The 17087-nt window shown below is 49.6% G+C and overlaps 1 protein-coding gene across 2 annotated transcripts in view; it reads right to left on the minus strand.

Annotated features, from left to right (window-relative positions):
* The window catches only part of LOC128701662 (FAD-dependent oxidoreductase domain-containing protein 2-like), a 144171-nt gene that overhangs the window by 16544 nt on the left and 110540 nt on the right, over positions 1-17087 (minus strand). For both annotated transcript variants that reach the window (XM_070101719.1, XM_070101718.1), the window contains exons 3-5: positions 5104-5270; positions 4597-4760; positions 2548-2684 (exon numbers count right to left, since the gene is read on the minus strand). In XM_070101719.1, coding sequence (XP_069957820.1) covers positions 2548-2684; positions 4597-4760; positions 5104-5270 — 468 coding nt within the window. The remainder of the gene's footprint in view (positions 1-2547; positions 2685-4596; positions 4761-5103; positions 5271-17087) is intronic.

Here is a 17087-nt window from a genome sequence, read left to right on the forward strand (position 1 = left end):
TTCCTCTGTAAGCCATGCGTGTTGTAAGAGGCGACTAAAATGCCGGGAGCAAGGGCCTAGTAACCCCTTCTCCTGTATACATTACTATAGTTAAAAAGATAAACTTTTGTTTTTCTTTTCGGGCCACCCTGCTTCAGTGGGACATGGCCAGTTTGTTGAAAGATTATATATAAATATATATAAATTATATATAAATATATATAAATTATATATTTTGTTAGTTCACCAGTATTGCAAATTGTGGGGACCCATGGCCTCGGAGAGGTAGAAACACTTCGAGGAAAATATTTAGTCTCCACCTCATCTTTTGCATTTCATAAACAATGAAGGAGTACGATATATTTAATGCGAGGGATACATTTCAAGTACATATTGCTACGTGTTTGTGAAAAACTACATTACAAAATTCTCATCCAGCTCTTCAGAGCTGGGGTGTACCCATCATACAACAGGCTGAACTACAGCACCGAGTCGTTGAAACAGAAAACTAGCTGTCCCGGGATTTTTAGCTGTCCTGAAGAGCCTTTTGTCTTGCTCCTTAAGGAACTTGGATTCGCTCTTTTCCCATGGGACAAGGGTCTCTGTGCCTATGGGAACAATCATATAATGATAGGCAAGTTCACCGTACTTCCTAGACTTCTGGGACTCCCTGAACCTGGCAGCTGCCCATCCTTTCTCCCTGGTGTACTGGAGATAGGTATTAGCCAATGTGGATGTACATGCGTAGTCCCTCACCACCTGCTTGCCGTCTGTCCAGGCTTGCAAAGTAATTCCATCTAGAAGCTTTTGGTTGTCATCAGATCTGCACAGTTGGGGTGGCTCCCTTTTTGCTGGACATTCAACTGTTGTGAGGCTCCTCTTGATGTTATTAACCTATTTATGACTTGCAATCTTCCCCTCTAATCTACGACAAACAAGACGAAGGTACCCGAATCGGTGTGCTGATTTACTGCCGTAAATCACCTGTTTTAGGTGAAGATAGGGGCGGCAAGGCGGAGGGCAACACCAATGCCGATGGTCTGTGGGTCGAAGAATGAGCCAAAGGGAGGAACTGGGGACAACCACCAGGAAATCTTCCGCATGATGAGTTCTCAGTGCCAGGATGAGGGCTCTGTCCTTCCCCGACACACACTCAAGCATTGTTGAAGCTTTCTCTTCTCCATTAGTGAGCCATCCCAGTGTGATCGCCAGTAATTGTTGGGGGCCAGCAGGTCTGGTTGAAGAATCCGTCAGATTATCCCAGAACCTGGATCCATCTGGAGTTTCTGGAGAGAGTTTATCTGGAGAGAGTTCCGGGGGTCAACGCCCCCGCGGCCCGGTCTGTGACCAGGCCTCCTTAGGTCAGTGTCCCAGGATGCGACCCACACCAGTCGACTAACACCCAGGTACCCATTTTACTGATGGGGAACATAGACAACAGGTGGAAAGAAACACGTCCAATGTTTCTACTCTGGCTGGGAATCGAACCCAGGCCCTCACCGTGTGAAGCGAGAGCGTTAACCACCAGGCCACCAGAGCCCATCAATGAACTTTTGGTCACGAACTCCAACATTACCCCTGAAGTGTTCTGAAAGAATCGCTGCTACAAGTTCATTGGATGCCACATATGAAGACAGAAAAGCAGGTAGTGCAATGTATGATGTCCTGCAGATACCAGTACTTACAAGTCTGACTGGAAGTGTAGCTTGGTCTCACTGTCAGTCTCCTAGAGTAAGGTTCAGTACTCTTGTAAATTTCAGCCTCAGGATAATGTCGCATACATGTAGTTCTGAACTGTCATACGAGGGTTAGCATGTTAGAAAATATGTTAGCCTGGGCAGATTCGAGCACTGGGTAAGAAGGAACATGGCATCATGAGCGTCTAGAACGCCTATTCGTTGTTTTATCCACAAATGAACCAGTCTGTTTTCAAGAACTGTATCAAAACATCAACACACTGTCAGTATAATTAGTCTTCGTCTCTCGCTTTCATTCCCACTGGGAATGTTAATATATGCTGGAAATAACAGGTGCTGCTGCACACTCAGGATTAATACATAAATGTAAGAAGTAAGAGTTGTTTGTGTGTGTGTGTGTGTGTGTGTGTGTGTGTGTGTGTGTGTGTGTGTGTGTGTGTGTGTGTGTGTGTGTGTGTGTGTGTGTGTGTGTGTGTGTGTGTAATTCGGTATTTACTTAATTTAATTTATTGTTTAAATATTTTATTTAACTTTATTGACTAACCTATCTTATAAGGATTATATTTAGATTTACAAGATTAGCAACGTGGAACACTAATTTTTGAGACGAAATTTACACAGGTCTCACCTCTGATGCCGAGTTTGCAGGTTCGAATCCTGCCGTGGATTGAGACAATGTTTATAAATAATTTCGCCTGTTTGCGAATTAAGCGGATACACACACACACACACACACACACACACACACACACACACACACACACACACACACACACACACACACGTCTCTTACTAGCGTAGACCGACTAAAAAAAAAATAAGACATTTACCACCATTCATTTAGTAGCCAAGTGCTGAGTACTGTACTCACCGCGGCCCAGGATGAGTACACTCTTGCCCTCATAGTAGCTGGGGTCAATCTGGAGGTCCTCGTACCCATGAACCAGGTCAGACCCGGGGAAGGTGGGTGTGTTGGGGATGCCCATACCCGTGGCTACTATCATGTACCTGGGAAACACTTCAGCCTAAGTCAAAAATTATATTTTTTATACAGTTCAATTAACATTATAAAACTATCCTACCTTAGTGCATACTTTATAAATAATTATCATTATAATTATCTTATCTCAGTTTATAAAATGTGTAACATTTACCGATGGTGGCAGCTTCACCTGAGCGATTCTACTCGAAGTATCTAGGTCAACTTCGAATTAATTTTATATTAACATGCAGCACCTGAGTGTTGGAAGGTGGAAAGAAAAGATTCAAGAATGAGGGAGCATAAATATCCACGTACTGTGATCAAGGATCCTTAAGTGGCTTGAAGACAACTTCCCTCCCCCTCCCCCTCCCCCCGGCCGCCTTCAAGGGACGCAGCGCAGCGGCAGAACGGCTTGATAAAGCTCCTGGAGAGCGAAACGTTGCCACAATAAAATGTCACATTAGTTGCACTTGTCCTTTTACTTTACTTACAGCGGTAGAACGTTTGTTTTTAACGGACAAATTTTTCTGTACCTTCTGAACTTTCTCTAAAACTGAGATACAGTGAGAACCTCAGCTACGTTGTTTGTACACCTTGCAGTGTCTATGATAGCTTCAACAGTATCACTTGTACACCTTAAACTATCTTTACTAATGCTAATATATTAAAAATAAGTGTTAAACCTAAATAAGTCACAGCTGGAGCAAGAGGTTAGTTTCTACAGAACGCCAACGAGTCGACATTCAGAGAACCTTTACTGCACGTACAAGTTCTATCAAGCACCTCGGCTACTGGGAAAGCTTGGAAGCACTTGACTTGTACTCGCTGGAACGCAGGAGAGAGATATGTATCATAATCTACACTTGGAAAATCCTGGAAGGAATGGTTCCAAATCTGCACACAGAAATCACTCCTTACGAAAGTAAAAGACTTGGCAGGCAGTGCAAAATACCCCCAATTAAAAGTAGGGGCGCCATTGGTACACTAAGAGAAAGCACCATTAGTGTCCGGGGCCCAAGACTGTTCAACAGCCTCCCACCAAGCATAAGGGGAATTACCAATAGACCCCTGACTGCCTTCAAGAGGGAGCTGGACAGATACCTAAAGTCAGTGCCGGATCAGCCGGGCTGTGGTTCGTACGTTGGACTACATGTGACTAGCAGTAACAGCCTGGTTGATCAGGCCCTGATCCACCAGGCCTAGTCGTGGACCGGGCCGCGGGGGCGTTGATCCCCGGAATACCCTCCAGGTAGACGCTTCTCCAACAAGCCAACATGGACATGATAGTCCTTACCATCACAACTACCACAGATATTACCACTAACCCTAGAGTCAGATCTACTTGTACAGCAACAGTGCACAACATACTGTGTTGAGAAATGAAAAAAATCTGTTAGAAAGACCGGCTGAGACTTTCAGACATTTCTTCAGGAACATAAATATGCCTACAGTATGAACACTAGCACCACATCCATAGTCCATCTTAAAGCTCTGTACTCAACTGAAGTCTACTGTGTAGACTAAACGTTTCGGAATAAAGATACATAACTGATGCATATGTGTCTTGTGAACGTTTTCACAAAGACTGGGAAAGATCACCTTGTTACACCAGAAGTAGCCACGATCCACCTCCCCAACACCGTCAAATAAAGCAAGTGATCGTAGATGGTCGCTATACCCACTGCCCATATCATTTGTGAATTTTATGTTAAACCTTGTCTTGTCACTGCCACCTACTTACAAAAATATATGACCTCACCTTTGACCTCACTTTCTCTGAGCCTGACCTAAGGGCGCTCTTATGCCATTCAAGGTGGAATATTTACCTATTCTTATATATTAGTAACTTGGTAATAAAAGATTTTCCTGCCATCATTATCTATTTCCACTGACCGTTTACCGAGGTGTGATGGCACTTATCTCAGGTGTGGCACTTACCTACAAGTGTAGTGACGGTTGTGCTGGTCGCGTATGGTGAAGTAGCCTGATGGTTGTTGTACCGTGCTGGGTACACGGCGTATATCTCGTACCGCAGTATTGTACCGCACCCGTAACCCCTGCCGCACCACGAACTCATTCAGGTACCGCACCATCGAGTCGTTCTGCAGGAGTGTGGAAATCGTTTTGAGGACAGTTTTCAATCAGTTCACATATTAAAAGCCAGAGCGAAAAAGTCCTAATAACAATGGGCATCTTTTGTAAAAATATTGTCTGCAATACTCCATTTCGATCCAAGAAATTGATAAAATTGATTCTGTTACCAACATATCCAGACTCCTTGACTTTAAGGATTCCGTAGTACCCTCTCGTGCTGTCGACTGTTTATAGGATCCCTTGACAGCTTTAGCCGTATCAAGTTCTCCCCACTTTCCTGGTCCCTTAACAGGACCAAATAGTCTGATCACAAATGTGTACATCTGCATGTATTTATACCTGGTGGCGTACCTCAGGGAAGAAGTCGCTGGAGAAGTGCTTGAAGAGAAGGCTCTCGTCGTCAGAGAGGAGAGAGTTCCAGTCATGTCTGAGGTTGAACTCTTGGTTGATGTGTCCTGTGTAGCGCTTGTTGATGCTGATGAGTCGCCGGTGACGAGGGTACTTGCTGAAGAAACTACCTGCCGGAGCAATTAGTGGTTACTGCCGCTGATAACGGAGGTCTGAACTGAATAAACTACCTTAAAGAGGAAAGAGTGATGGTTACTGACGTTAGTGATGGCAGTGCCTGGTGAAGAAACTACTTGATAAGAGGAAATGGTAGTAGTTGTTAGAAGTGGAGCTGCTGTTTACGTCCCGGGACACTTGCTAGAAGGCTTGGCAAGGGAAAATAAGCACAGAAGATGCGACTGGAAGTGCAGCAGGACAGGACAACTGAGATGCTAAGTGATTATGGTAGGAAGTAACATCAGATAATAATATCTGGCAAGGAAATGTACATGAGAATTTTTTTATTTAGCAAAACTGGATACATCAGAAGGGTGCTGTTGATGTTGAAATGTGAACCTGAGGTTTTGTTCCAACAGAACTGGAATTGTGACATTTATTGTGGCAACGTTTCGCTCTCCAGGAGCTTTATCAAGCCATTGCTTGATAAAGCTCCTGGAGAGCGAAACGTTGCCAGAACTGGAATTATTACTTGGGATGTAGCATCTCTCAGAATGGCTTATATAATGGATGGATGGAGAGTGGAGGGGAATGGAAGGATGGATAGATGGAAAGTGGGAGATGTGAGGGAAACGAGGGCGTATATTTAGTTAAACATCTTTATTATGCACCCCACATCCATCTTGTGGGTGGTAGTCACCCCATACCCATCCTGTGGGTGAGAGTCTAAAGACTACAGAGCTACATAATGAGTCCAGGGACTGGGCCGCAAAATTTTGAAAACTGAACATGTTATAGTGGTAATAAACTATTTACATGCTTATATTTGGTCACAATCGTAATGAATTATTTATTCAGACATGAATTAGGTCACACGCACACACACAAAAGTGGTAATGATTTATTTAAGGAATTAATGCACAATTACTATGGATCCCATCATACACTGGATTACTCCACGCTAAAGTTGATATGTTAGTCAAGAAGAGCACCCAGAAGGAGAATGCAGAATATAACTTTGGTATATCTATCATTAGGAATAATATTAGGAGAGAAGTAAATAATGAAAATGATTGTTATAGGAATGCAATTAGAAGTCTGAGTATGATAACATGAACGTAGATAAGTATGTTTATGGAGTAACTTGCAATGTGAACAGACTGACTGATGTTGCAATTTATGTGGTCAGGCATATGGTCACTGTCTTGAACACTATGTGCTTAAGTGTCCACTTATTGAGGAATATAGAGATACAGTATAATAATCTGTGACATGTCAAGATATCTTATTAATGAAAATACCAGATATACTAAGCAAATTTCCTGAATTTGCTTGTAACAGACAAGTGAACTGTAGATATAAATCCAAACGTACACCTGTTAACCCTTTTGGGGCCTAGTTCCTAGGCCTTTTGTGTATCCATATGCTCTTGCGCTACCGTCCACAGGATGGATATGAGGTCCACAATAAACTAGCCACTTCGGTGGCAAAGTCTAAATCTTGTAAATACAGTGAGCAAAGTCAGGGTACTTTTCCAGAATGGTTTGTAATATACCAGTGTGGAAAGAGAGAGAGAGGGAGGGAGAGAGGGAGGGAGAGAGGGAGGGAGAGAGGGAGAGAGGGAGAGAGGGAGGGAGGGAGGGAGGCTAGTTTAATACACACAAACACAACACTTGTCATGGCAGTGATATCATTAACCTCAAGCTCACCCATCATAACAACACTGAGATAATCAACCATCCAGAGCAAACACTTGGCTACATAAGGTAAGAGATAAGGTAAGATTTTGTTCGGATTTTTAACCCCGGAGGGTTAGCCACCCAGGATAACCCAAGAAAATCAGGGCGTCATCAAGGCAGTGTGTCTTATTTCCACTATGGTCTTCAATATTGTCCCCCAGGATGCGACCCACACCAAGTGACTAACACCCAGGTACCTACTTGCTTGTTAGGTGAACGGGGACAAAAGGTGTAAGGAAACACGCCCAATGTTTCTACCCTTTCCGGGGATCGAACCACGAACTCAGCGTGTGAAGCGAGAGCACTGCCTACCATCACACCTGGACACTCGCTCCGTCACATGTTCTATATACACATTTCATCACAGCTCTTGGATACCGGTGGTCTGGTGGCTAAAGCTCCCGCTTCACACACGGAGGGCCCGGGTTCGATTCCCGGCGGGTGGAAATTCCGACACGTTTCCTTACACCTATTGTCCTGTTCACCTAGCAGCAAATAGGTACCTGGGTGTTAGTCGACTGGTGTGGGTCGCATCCTGGGGGACAAGATTAAGGACCCCAATGGAAATAAGTTAGACAGTCCTCGATGACGCACTGACTTTCTTGGGTTATCCTGGGTGGCTAACCCTCCGGGGTTAAAAATCCGAACGAAATCTTATCTTATCTTATCTTACACCTTCTAAACACATACCTCAGAGCACCTGGATACTCCATCAGACATTCCGGATACTCCATTAGAAGTTCTGGATACTCCATCACAGGTAAGCTTGTGTCAAGCAATACTACCTAGAGTCTACCTGAAGGGTGTTCCAGGCATCAACGCCCCCGCGGCCCGGTCCATGACCAAACCTCACGGTTGATCAGGGCCTGACCAACCAGGCTGTTACTGCCAGCCGCATGCAATTCAAAATACGAACCACAGTCCGGCAGGTCAGATACTGACTTTAGGTTTCTATCCAGTTCTTAACGAGGCAACGTTTCACTGTGTAGAACATGAGAAAAAATGTCTCAACGAGTGTGTTTTGTGCCTCTCAGTATATTTGTACCAGCCATCACTCCACCTGGCCAGCCATCACTCCACCTGGCCAGCCATCACTCCACCTGGCCAGCCATCACTCCACCTGGCCAGCCATCACTCCACCTGGCCAGCCATCACTCCACCTGGCCAGCCATCACTCCACCTGGCCAGCCATCACTCCACCTGGCCAGCCATCACTCCACCTGGCCAGCCATCACTCCACCTGGCCAGCCATCACTCCACCTGGCCAGCCATCACACCACCTGGCCAGCCATCACTCCACCTGGCCAGCCATCACTCCACCTGGCCAGCCATCACTCCACCTGGCCAGCCATCACTCCACCTGGCCAGCCATCACTCCACCTGGCCAGCCATCACTCCACCTGGCCAGCCATCACTCCACCTGGCCAGCCATCACTCCACCTGGCCAGCCATCACTCCACCTGGCCAGCCATCACTCCACCTGGCCAGCCATCACTCCACCTGGCCAGCCATCACTCCACCTGGCCAGCCATCACTCCACCTGGCCAGCCATCACACCACCTGGCCAGCCATCACTCCACCTGGCCAGCCATCACTCCACCTGGCCAGCCATCACTCCACCTGGCCAGCCATCACTCCACCTGGCCAGCCATCACTCCACCTGGCCAGCCATCACTCCACCTGGCCAGCCATCACTCCACCTGGCCAGCCATCACTCCACCTGGCCAGCCATCACTCCACCTGGCCAGCCATCACTCCACCTGGCCAGCCATCACTCCACCTGGCCAGCCATCACTCCACCTGGCCAGCCATCACTCCACCTGGCCAGCCATCACTCCACCTGGCCAGCCATCACTCCACCTGGCCAGCCATCACTCCACCTGGCCAGCCATCACTCCACCTGGCCAGCCATCACACCACCTGGCCAGCCATCACTCCACCTGGCCAGCCATCACTCCACCTGGCCAGCCATCACTCCACCTGGCCAGCCATCACTCCACCTGGCCAGCCATCACTCCACCTGGCCAGCCATCACTCCACCTGGCCAGCCATCACTCCACCTGGCCAGCCATCACTCCACCTGGCCAGCCATCACTCCACCTGGCCAGCCATCACTCCACCTGGCCAGCCATCACTCCACCTGGCCAGCCATCACTCCACCTGGCCAGCCATCACTCCACCTGGCCAGCCATCACTCCACCTGGCCAGCCATCACTCCACCTGGCCAGCCATCACTCCACCTGGCCAGCCATCACGCCCCCGGGCCAGCCATCACTCCACCTGGCCAGCCATCACTCCACCTGGCCAGCCATCACTCCACCTGGCCAGCCATCACTCCACCTGGCCAGCCATCACTCCACCTGGCCAGCCATCACTCCACCTGGCCAGCCATCACACCACCTGGCCAGCCATCACTCCACCTGGCCAGCCATCACTCCACCTGGCCAGCCATCACACCACCTGGCCAGCCATCACTCCACCTGGCCAGCCATCACACCACCTGGCCAGCCATCACACCACCTGGCCAACCATCACTCCACCTGGCCAGCCATCACTCCACCTGGCCAGCCATCACTCCACCTGGCCAGCCATCACTCCACCTGGCCAGCCATCACTCCACCTGGCCAGCCATCACACCACCTGGCCAGCCATCACTCCACCTGGCCAGCCATCACTCCACCTGGCCAGCCATCACACCACCTGGCCAGCCATCACTCCACCTGGCCAGCCATCACTCCACCTATCCAGCCATCACTCCACCTGGCCAGCCTTCACACCACCTGGCCAGCCATCACTCCACCTGGCCAGCCATCACACCACCTGTCCAGCCATCACTCCACCTGGCCAACCATCACTCCACCTGGCCAGCCATCACTCCACCTGGCCAGCCATCACACCACCTATCCAGCCATCACTCCACCTATCCAGCCATCACTCCACCTGGCCAGCCATCACTCCACCTGGCCAGCCATCACACCACCTATCCAGCCATCACACCACCTATCCAGCCATCACTCCACCTGGCCAGCCATCACACCACCTGGCCAACCATCACTCCACCTGGCCAGCCATCACACCACCTATCCAGCCATCACTCCACCTGGCCAGCCATCACACCACCTGACCATCTGGCCAGGCAGGGGAGGGTTGGCCAGGTGAAGGCAGCTCCCAGGGAACACAGCATCCACTTACGTAAATGCTGTTCTCAGGGATAGCAAGATGGGATCAGAATCTCACCTTGGGCAGTATCCTTTACTTTTAAAAGAGTTCAGCTGGTCTGTCTGCTATGTTCATGTTGACAGAGTTCACAGACGGACGACTTTCATGAATTAACAAGAGATTGAAGCTTACGCTGTGACTATTTAAAGAGTTTGAGCCTATTTTAATGTAAAAGTAGGTTCAATGACTCACGAAATCGTAATGACACGATTGCAAACAAATCATGCCACGGGCGGGGATAGAACCCGCGATCAGTCTGGAGTTTTATGTCTCTGATCGCGGGTTCCACCCCCGCCAGTGGTATGGTAGGGTTAATGGGGGGGGACACATGTGGGGGGTTCTAGGAGTTTTCTATCACTGATTATTATTATAATAATCAAAAAGAAGCGCTAAGCCACAAGGGCTATTTCTACCACGGAGATGCTCTTGTCTTAACTCAGCTGTTCGTGATTAATTTTTTATCGGGCCATAACTCTGATAAGTTCCGAGAATTTTTCTACTCCCGGAGCCCGGCCATGGGCCAGGCTCGTCTGATGCTTGCCTACTCAACCAAGCTGTTGCTGACCCACAGCCCCACATATTCATCACAGTCTGGTTGATCTGGCACCTAGTAAGGATACTTGTCCATGTTGGCAGTTCACATTTCTAGGCTTCTCTTTTATTCGCGAGCTGTTTATATGTATGGTATACAGTACCAACAGGACGAAGAATCTGACACGTGTGCAACATCTGGGTATCTTTATTGTAGACGTTTCGCCATCCAGTGATTATCAATACAAATTCAAGGACATAAATGGAAGAGTAGAACTATATACAAAAAATGAGGTAATCTGTCCCTGATCATTAGAGGTGAAGAGCACCATTGTCTTGGAGAGTCTGGAGGCATCTTCTTGTACCCCTGCCATGTTGCTGTACCCCTGTACCCCTGTCTTCCTCTTGTACCCCTGCCATGTTGCTGTACCCCTGTACCCCTGTCTTCCTCTTGTACCCCTGCCATGTTGCTGTACCCCTGTACCCCTGTCTTCCTCTTGTACCCCTGCCATGTTGCTGTACCCTGTCTTCTTCCTGTACTCCTGCCATGTTGCTGTACCCCTGTCTTCCTCTTGTACCCCTGCCATGTTGCTGTACCCTGTCTTCTTCCTGTACCCCTGCCATGTTGCTGTACCCCTGTACCCCTGTCTTCCTCTTGTACCCCTGCCATGTTGCTGTACCCTGTCTTCTTCCTGTACTCCTGCCATGTTGCTGTACCCCTGTCTTCCTCTTGTACCCCTGCCATGTTGCTGTACCCTGTCTTCTTCCTGTACTCCTGCCATGTTGCTGTACCCCTGTACCCCTGTCTTCCTCTTGTACCCCTGCCATGTTGCTGTACCCTGTCTTCCTGTACCCCTGCCATGTTGCTGTACCCCTGTACCCCTGTCTTCCTCTTGTACCCCTGCCATGTTGCTGTACCCTGTCTTCTTCCTGTACCCCTGTACCCCTGTCTTCCTCTTGTACCCCTGCCATGTTGCTGTACCCTGTCTTCTTCCTGTACTCCTGCCATGTTGCTGTACCCCTGGTATACCACTGTACCCCTGTCTTCCTCTTGTACCCCTGCCATGTTGCTGTACCCTGTCTTCTTCCTGTACTCCTGCCCTGGTGCTGTACCCCTGTACCCCTGCCATGCTGCTGTACCCCTTCTTCCTGTACCCCTGCCATGTACCTCTGTCTGTACCCCTGGTATACTTGTACCCCTGTCTTCTTCCTGTACCCCTGCCATGTTGCTGTACCCCTGTACCCCTGTCTTCCTCTTGTACCCCTGCCATGTTGCTGTACCCTGTCTTCTTCCTGTACTCCTGCCATGTTGCTGTACCCCTGTACCCCTGCCATGCTGCTGTACCCTGTCTTCTTCCTGTACCCCTGCCATGTTGCTGTACCCCTGGTATACCACTGTACCCCTGTCTTCCTCCTGTACCCCTGCCATGTTGCTGTACCCCTGTACCCCTGTCTTCCTCTTGTACCCCTGCCATGTTGCTGTACCCTGTCTTCTTCCTGTACTCTTGCCATGTTGCTGTACCCCTGCTATACCACTGTACCCCTGTCATCTTTCTGTATTCCTGCCATGCTTCTCTACCACTACCTCACACCCTCACAAGGAAGAAGCAAGAGACGTGTTAAAGGTAGTGAACCTGCTGGAGTCACATGAGGGTGACGCCAGACTCACCCTGGCTGGATGCAGCGAGCTGTGAGAAGCCATACGAAGGAGACACAAGACGTCATGACTTTAGAAGACTGTTTGAACTATCAGTTGAAGCAAGGTGTATGTAACCTAACTGGTGTGTGTTTTGCTGCTGGACTCACGAAGGGGAGGTCAAGTGTGTGTGTGTGTGTGTGTGTGTGTGTGTGTGTGTGTGTGTGTGTGTGTGTGTGTGTGTGTGAAAGTGTGTGTGAAAGTGTGTGAAAGTGTGTGTGAAAGTGTGTGTGTGTGTGTGTGTGTGTGTGTGTGTGTGTGTGTGTGTGTGTGTGTGTGTGTGTGTGTGAAAGTGTGTGTATGTGAAAGTGTGTGTATGTGAAAGTGTGTGTGTGTACTCACCTAGTTGAGGTTGCAGGGGTCGAGTCCGAGCTCCTGGCCCCGCCTCTTCACTGATCACTACTAGGTCACTCTCCCTGAACCGTGAGATTTATCATACCTCTGCTTAAAGCTATGTATGGATCCTGCCTCCACTACATCGCTTCCCAAACTATTCCACTTCCTGACTACTCTGTGGCTGAAGAAATACTTCCTAACATCCCTGTGATTCATCTGTGTCTTCAACTTACAACTGTGTCCCCTTGTTACTGTGTCCCATCTCTGGAACATCCTGTCTTTGTCCACCTTGTCAATTCCTCTCAGTATTTTATATGTCGTTATCATGTCCCCCCTATATCTCCTGTCCTCCAGTGTCGTCAGGTTGATTTCCCTTAACCTCTCCTCGTAGGACATACCTCTTAGCTCTGGGACTAGTCTTGTTGCAAACCTTTGCACTTTCTCTAGTTTCTTTACGTGCTTGGCTAGGTGTGGGTTCCAAACTGGTCCCGAATACTCCAATATGGGCCTAACGTACACGGTATACAGGGTCCTGAACGATTTCTTATTAAGATGTCGGAATGCTGTTCTGAGGTTTGCTAGGCGCCCATATGCTGCAGCCGTTATTTGGTTGATGTGCTCTTCACGAGATGTGCCTGGTGTTATACTCACCCCAAGATCTTTTTCCTTGAGTGAGGTTTGTAGTCTCTGGCCCCCTAGACTGTACTCCGTCTGCGGTCTTCTTTGCCCTTCCCCAATCTTCATGACTTTGCACTTGGTGGGATTGAACTCCAGTAGCCAATTGCTGGACCAGGTCTGCAGTCTGTCCAGATCCCTTTGTAGTTCTGCCTGGTCTTCGATCGAGTGAATTCTTCTCATCAACTTCACGTCATCTGCAAACAGGGACACCTCAGAGTCTATTCCTTCCGTCATGTTGTTCACAAATACCAGAAACAGCACTGGTCCTAGGACTGACCCCTGTGGGACCCCGCTGGTCACAGGTGCCCACTCTGACACCTCGCCACGTACCATGACTCGCTGCTGTCTTCCTGACAAGTATTCCCTGATCCATTGTAGTGCCTTCCCTGTTATCCCTGCTTGGTCCTCCAGTTTTTGCACCAATCTCTTGTGTGGAACTGTGTCAAACGCCTTCTTGCAGTCCAAGAATATGCAATCCACCCACCCCTCTCTCTCTTGTGTTGCTGTGTGTGTGTGTGAGAAAGTGTGTGTGTGTGTGTGTGTGTGTGTGTGTGTGTGTGTGTGTGTGTGTGTGTGTGTGTGTGTGTGAAAGTGTGTGTGTGTGTGTGTGTGTGTGTGTGTGTGTGTGTGTGTGTGTGTGTGTGTGTGTGTGTGTGTGTGTGTGTGTGTGTGTGTGTGTGTGTAGGGACAACCTACTTAGAATCATATTTCTCGGGCCCGGCGTCAAGGTAAACCTGGATTACTGGAATGTAAGTTGGAAAGTGTGGGAAGGAAGGAATGGTTTACAGAATGTGAAGGTGGAAGAGGAGACGAGCCAGGTGAGGGAACTGATGAAGGGAGAGGACTGGGGTCCATCCAACCCTAAATTTACGTTTATCACTCAAGAAAATCAGACCCCAAAAAAATAATAACTCAGAAGTATTCACTTCAGAAGAACACTTAAACCACGTTATTGTGCAGTGTATGAGCAATAACATTGTGCAGTGTATAATAGTAACACTGTGTAGTGTATGAACAATAACACTGCGTAGTTTGCAACAGTAGTAAAGTGTTTGCAACAATGATAAATTGTCTGCAACATTGGTACAGTGCTTGCAACATTGGTGCCCTGGTTAGAAACAACACTGTGAGGTAGCAAGGTCCCAGACCAGTCAGACACGCACAAAAGAACATAACACAAGAATGGAGGAACACTGCAGTAGGTCTACTGACCTACGAAAGATGTCCTTAATTCTATACAAGACAGATTCTTGAACACAACAATAGTCAAGAATCACCGACAAACCTCCATTACGTTCCGTGTATGTCTGTCACTCTTCATAGACAACAAAAATCTGTCCATACACTAACATCTGCAGTTTATAATTACATGGCGTCACTAGAGCTTATGTGGTGCACGTTACGGCCAGCAGAGAAATATGGTGTTGTTTAGAGAGAACAGTGTACGAGGGTAGGAGCGTGGTGTAGGATGTACGAGGGTAGGAGCGTGGTGTAGGATGTACGAGGGTAGGAGCGTGGTGTAGGATGTACGAGGGTAGGAGCGTGGTGTAGGATGTACGAGGGTAGGAGCGTGGTGTAGGATGTACGAGGGTAGGAGCGTGGTGTAGGATGCACGAGGGTAGGAGCGTGGTACAGGATGTACGAGGGTAGGAGCGTGGTGTAGGATGTACGAGGGTAGGAGCGTGGTGTAGGATGTACGAGGGTAGGAGCGTGGTGTAGGATGTACGAGGGTAGGAGCGTGGTGTAGGATGCACGAGGGTAGGAGCGTGGTACAGGATGTACGAGGGTAGGAGCGTGGTGTAGGATGTACGAGGGTAGGAGCGTGGTGCAGGATGAACGAGGGTAGGAGCGTGGTGTAGGATGTACGAGGGTAGGAGCGTGGTGTAGGATGTACGAGGGTAGGAGCGTGGTACAGGATGTACGAGGGTAGGAGCGTGGTGCAGGATGTACGAGGGTAGGAGCGTGGTGCAGGATGAACGAGGGTAGGAGCGTGGTGTAGGATGTACGAGGGTAGGAGCGTGGTGCAGGATGAACGAGGGTAGGAGCGTGGTGCAGGATGTACGAGGGTAGGAGCGTGTAGGATGTACGAGGGTAAGAGCGTGGTGCAGGATGTACGAGGGTAGGAGCGTGGTGTAGGATGTACGAGGGTAGGAGCGTGTAGGATGTACGAGGGTAGGAGCGTGGTGTAGGATGTACGAGGGTAGGAGCGTGGTACAGGATGAACGAGGGTAGGAGCGTGGTGTAGGATGCACGAGGGAAGGAGCGTGGTACAGGATGTACGAGGGTAGGAGCGTGGTGCAGGATGAACGAGGGTAGGAGCGTGGTGCAGGATGAACGAGGGTAGGAGCGTGGTACAGGATGAACGAGGGTAGGAGCGTGGTGCAGGATGTACGAGGGTAGGAGCGTGGTACAGGATGAACGAGGGTAGGAGCGTGGTACAGGATGAACGAGGGTAGGAGCGTGGTACAGGATGAACGAGGGTAGGAGCGTGGTACAGGATGAATGAGGGTAGGAGCGTGGTGCAGGATGAACGAGGGTAGGAGCGTGGTACAGGATGAAAGAGGGTAGGAGCGTGGTACAGGATGAACGAGGGTAGGAGCGTGGTACAGGATGAACGAGGGTAGGAGCGTGGTACAGGATGAACGAGGGTAGGAGCGTGGTACAGGATGAACGAGGGTAGGAGCGTGGTACAGGATGAACGAGGGTAGGAGCGTGGTACAGGATGAACGAGGGTAGGAGCGTGGTACAGGATGTACGAGGGTAGGAGCGTGGTGCAGGATGAACGAGGGTAGGAGCGTGGTACAGGATGTACGAGGGTAGGAGCGTGGTACAGGATGAACGAGGGTAGGAGCGTGGTGCAGGATGAACGAGGGTAGGAGCGTGGTGCAGGATGAACGAGGGTAGGAGCGTGGTACAGGATGAACGAGGGTAGGAGCGTGGTACAGGATGTACGAGGGTAGGAGCGTGGTACAGGATGAACGAGGGTAGGAGCGTGGTGCAGGATGACCGAGGGTAGGAGCGTGGTGCAGGATGAACGAGGGTAGGAGCGTGGTGCAGGATGAACGAGGGTAGGAGCGTGGTGCAGGATGAACGAGGGTAGGAGCGTGGCGCAGGATGAACGAGGGTAGGAGCGTGGTGCAGGATGAACGAGGGTAGGAGCGTGGTACAGGATGAACGAGGGTAGGAGCGTGGTGCAGGATGAACGAAGGTAGGAGCGTGGTGCAGGATGAACGAGGGTAGGAGCGTGGTGCAGGATGAACGAGGGTAGGAGCGTGGTGCAGGATGAACGAGGGTAGGAGCGTGGTGCAGGATGAACGAGGGTAGGAGCGTGGTGCAGGATGAACGAGGGTAGGAGCGTGGTGCAGGATGAACGAGGGTAGGAGCGTGGTGCAGGATGAACGAGGGTAGGAGCGTGGTGCAGGATGAACGAGGGTAGGAGCGTGGTGCAGGATGAACGAGGGTAGGAGCGTGGTACAGGATGAACGAGGGTAGGAGCGTGGTGCAGGATGAACGAGGGTAGGAGCGTGGTGCAGGATGAACAGGATGGACGAGGGTAGGAGCGTGGTGCAGGATGAACGAGGGTAGGAGCGTGGTGCAGGATGAACGAGGGTAGGAGCGTGGTGCAGGATGAA

The sequence above is a fragment of the Cherax quadricarinatus genome, chromosome 78 (assembly GCF_038502225.1).
Source record: "Cherax quadricarinatus isolate ZL_2023a chromosome 78, ASM3850222v1, whole genome shotgun sequence".
In the NCBI taxonomy this organism is placed as follows: domain Eukaryota; kingdom Metazoa; phylum Arthropoda; class Malacostraca; order Decapoda; family Parastacidae; genus Cherax; species Cherax quadricarinatus.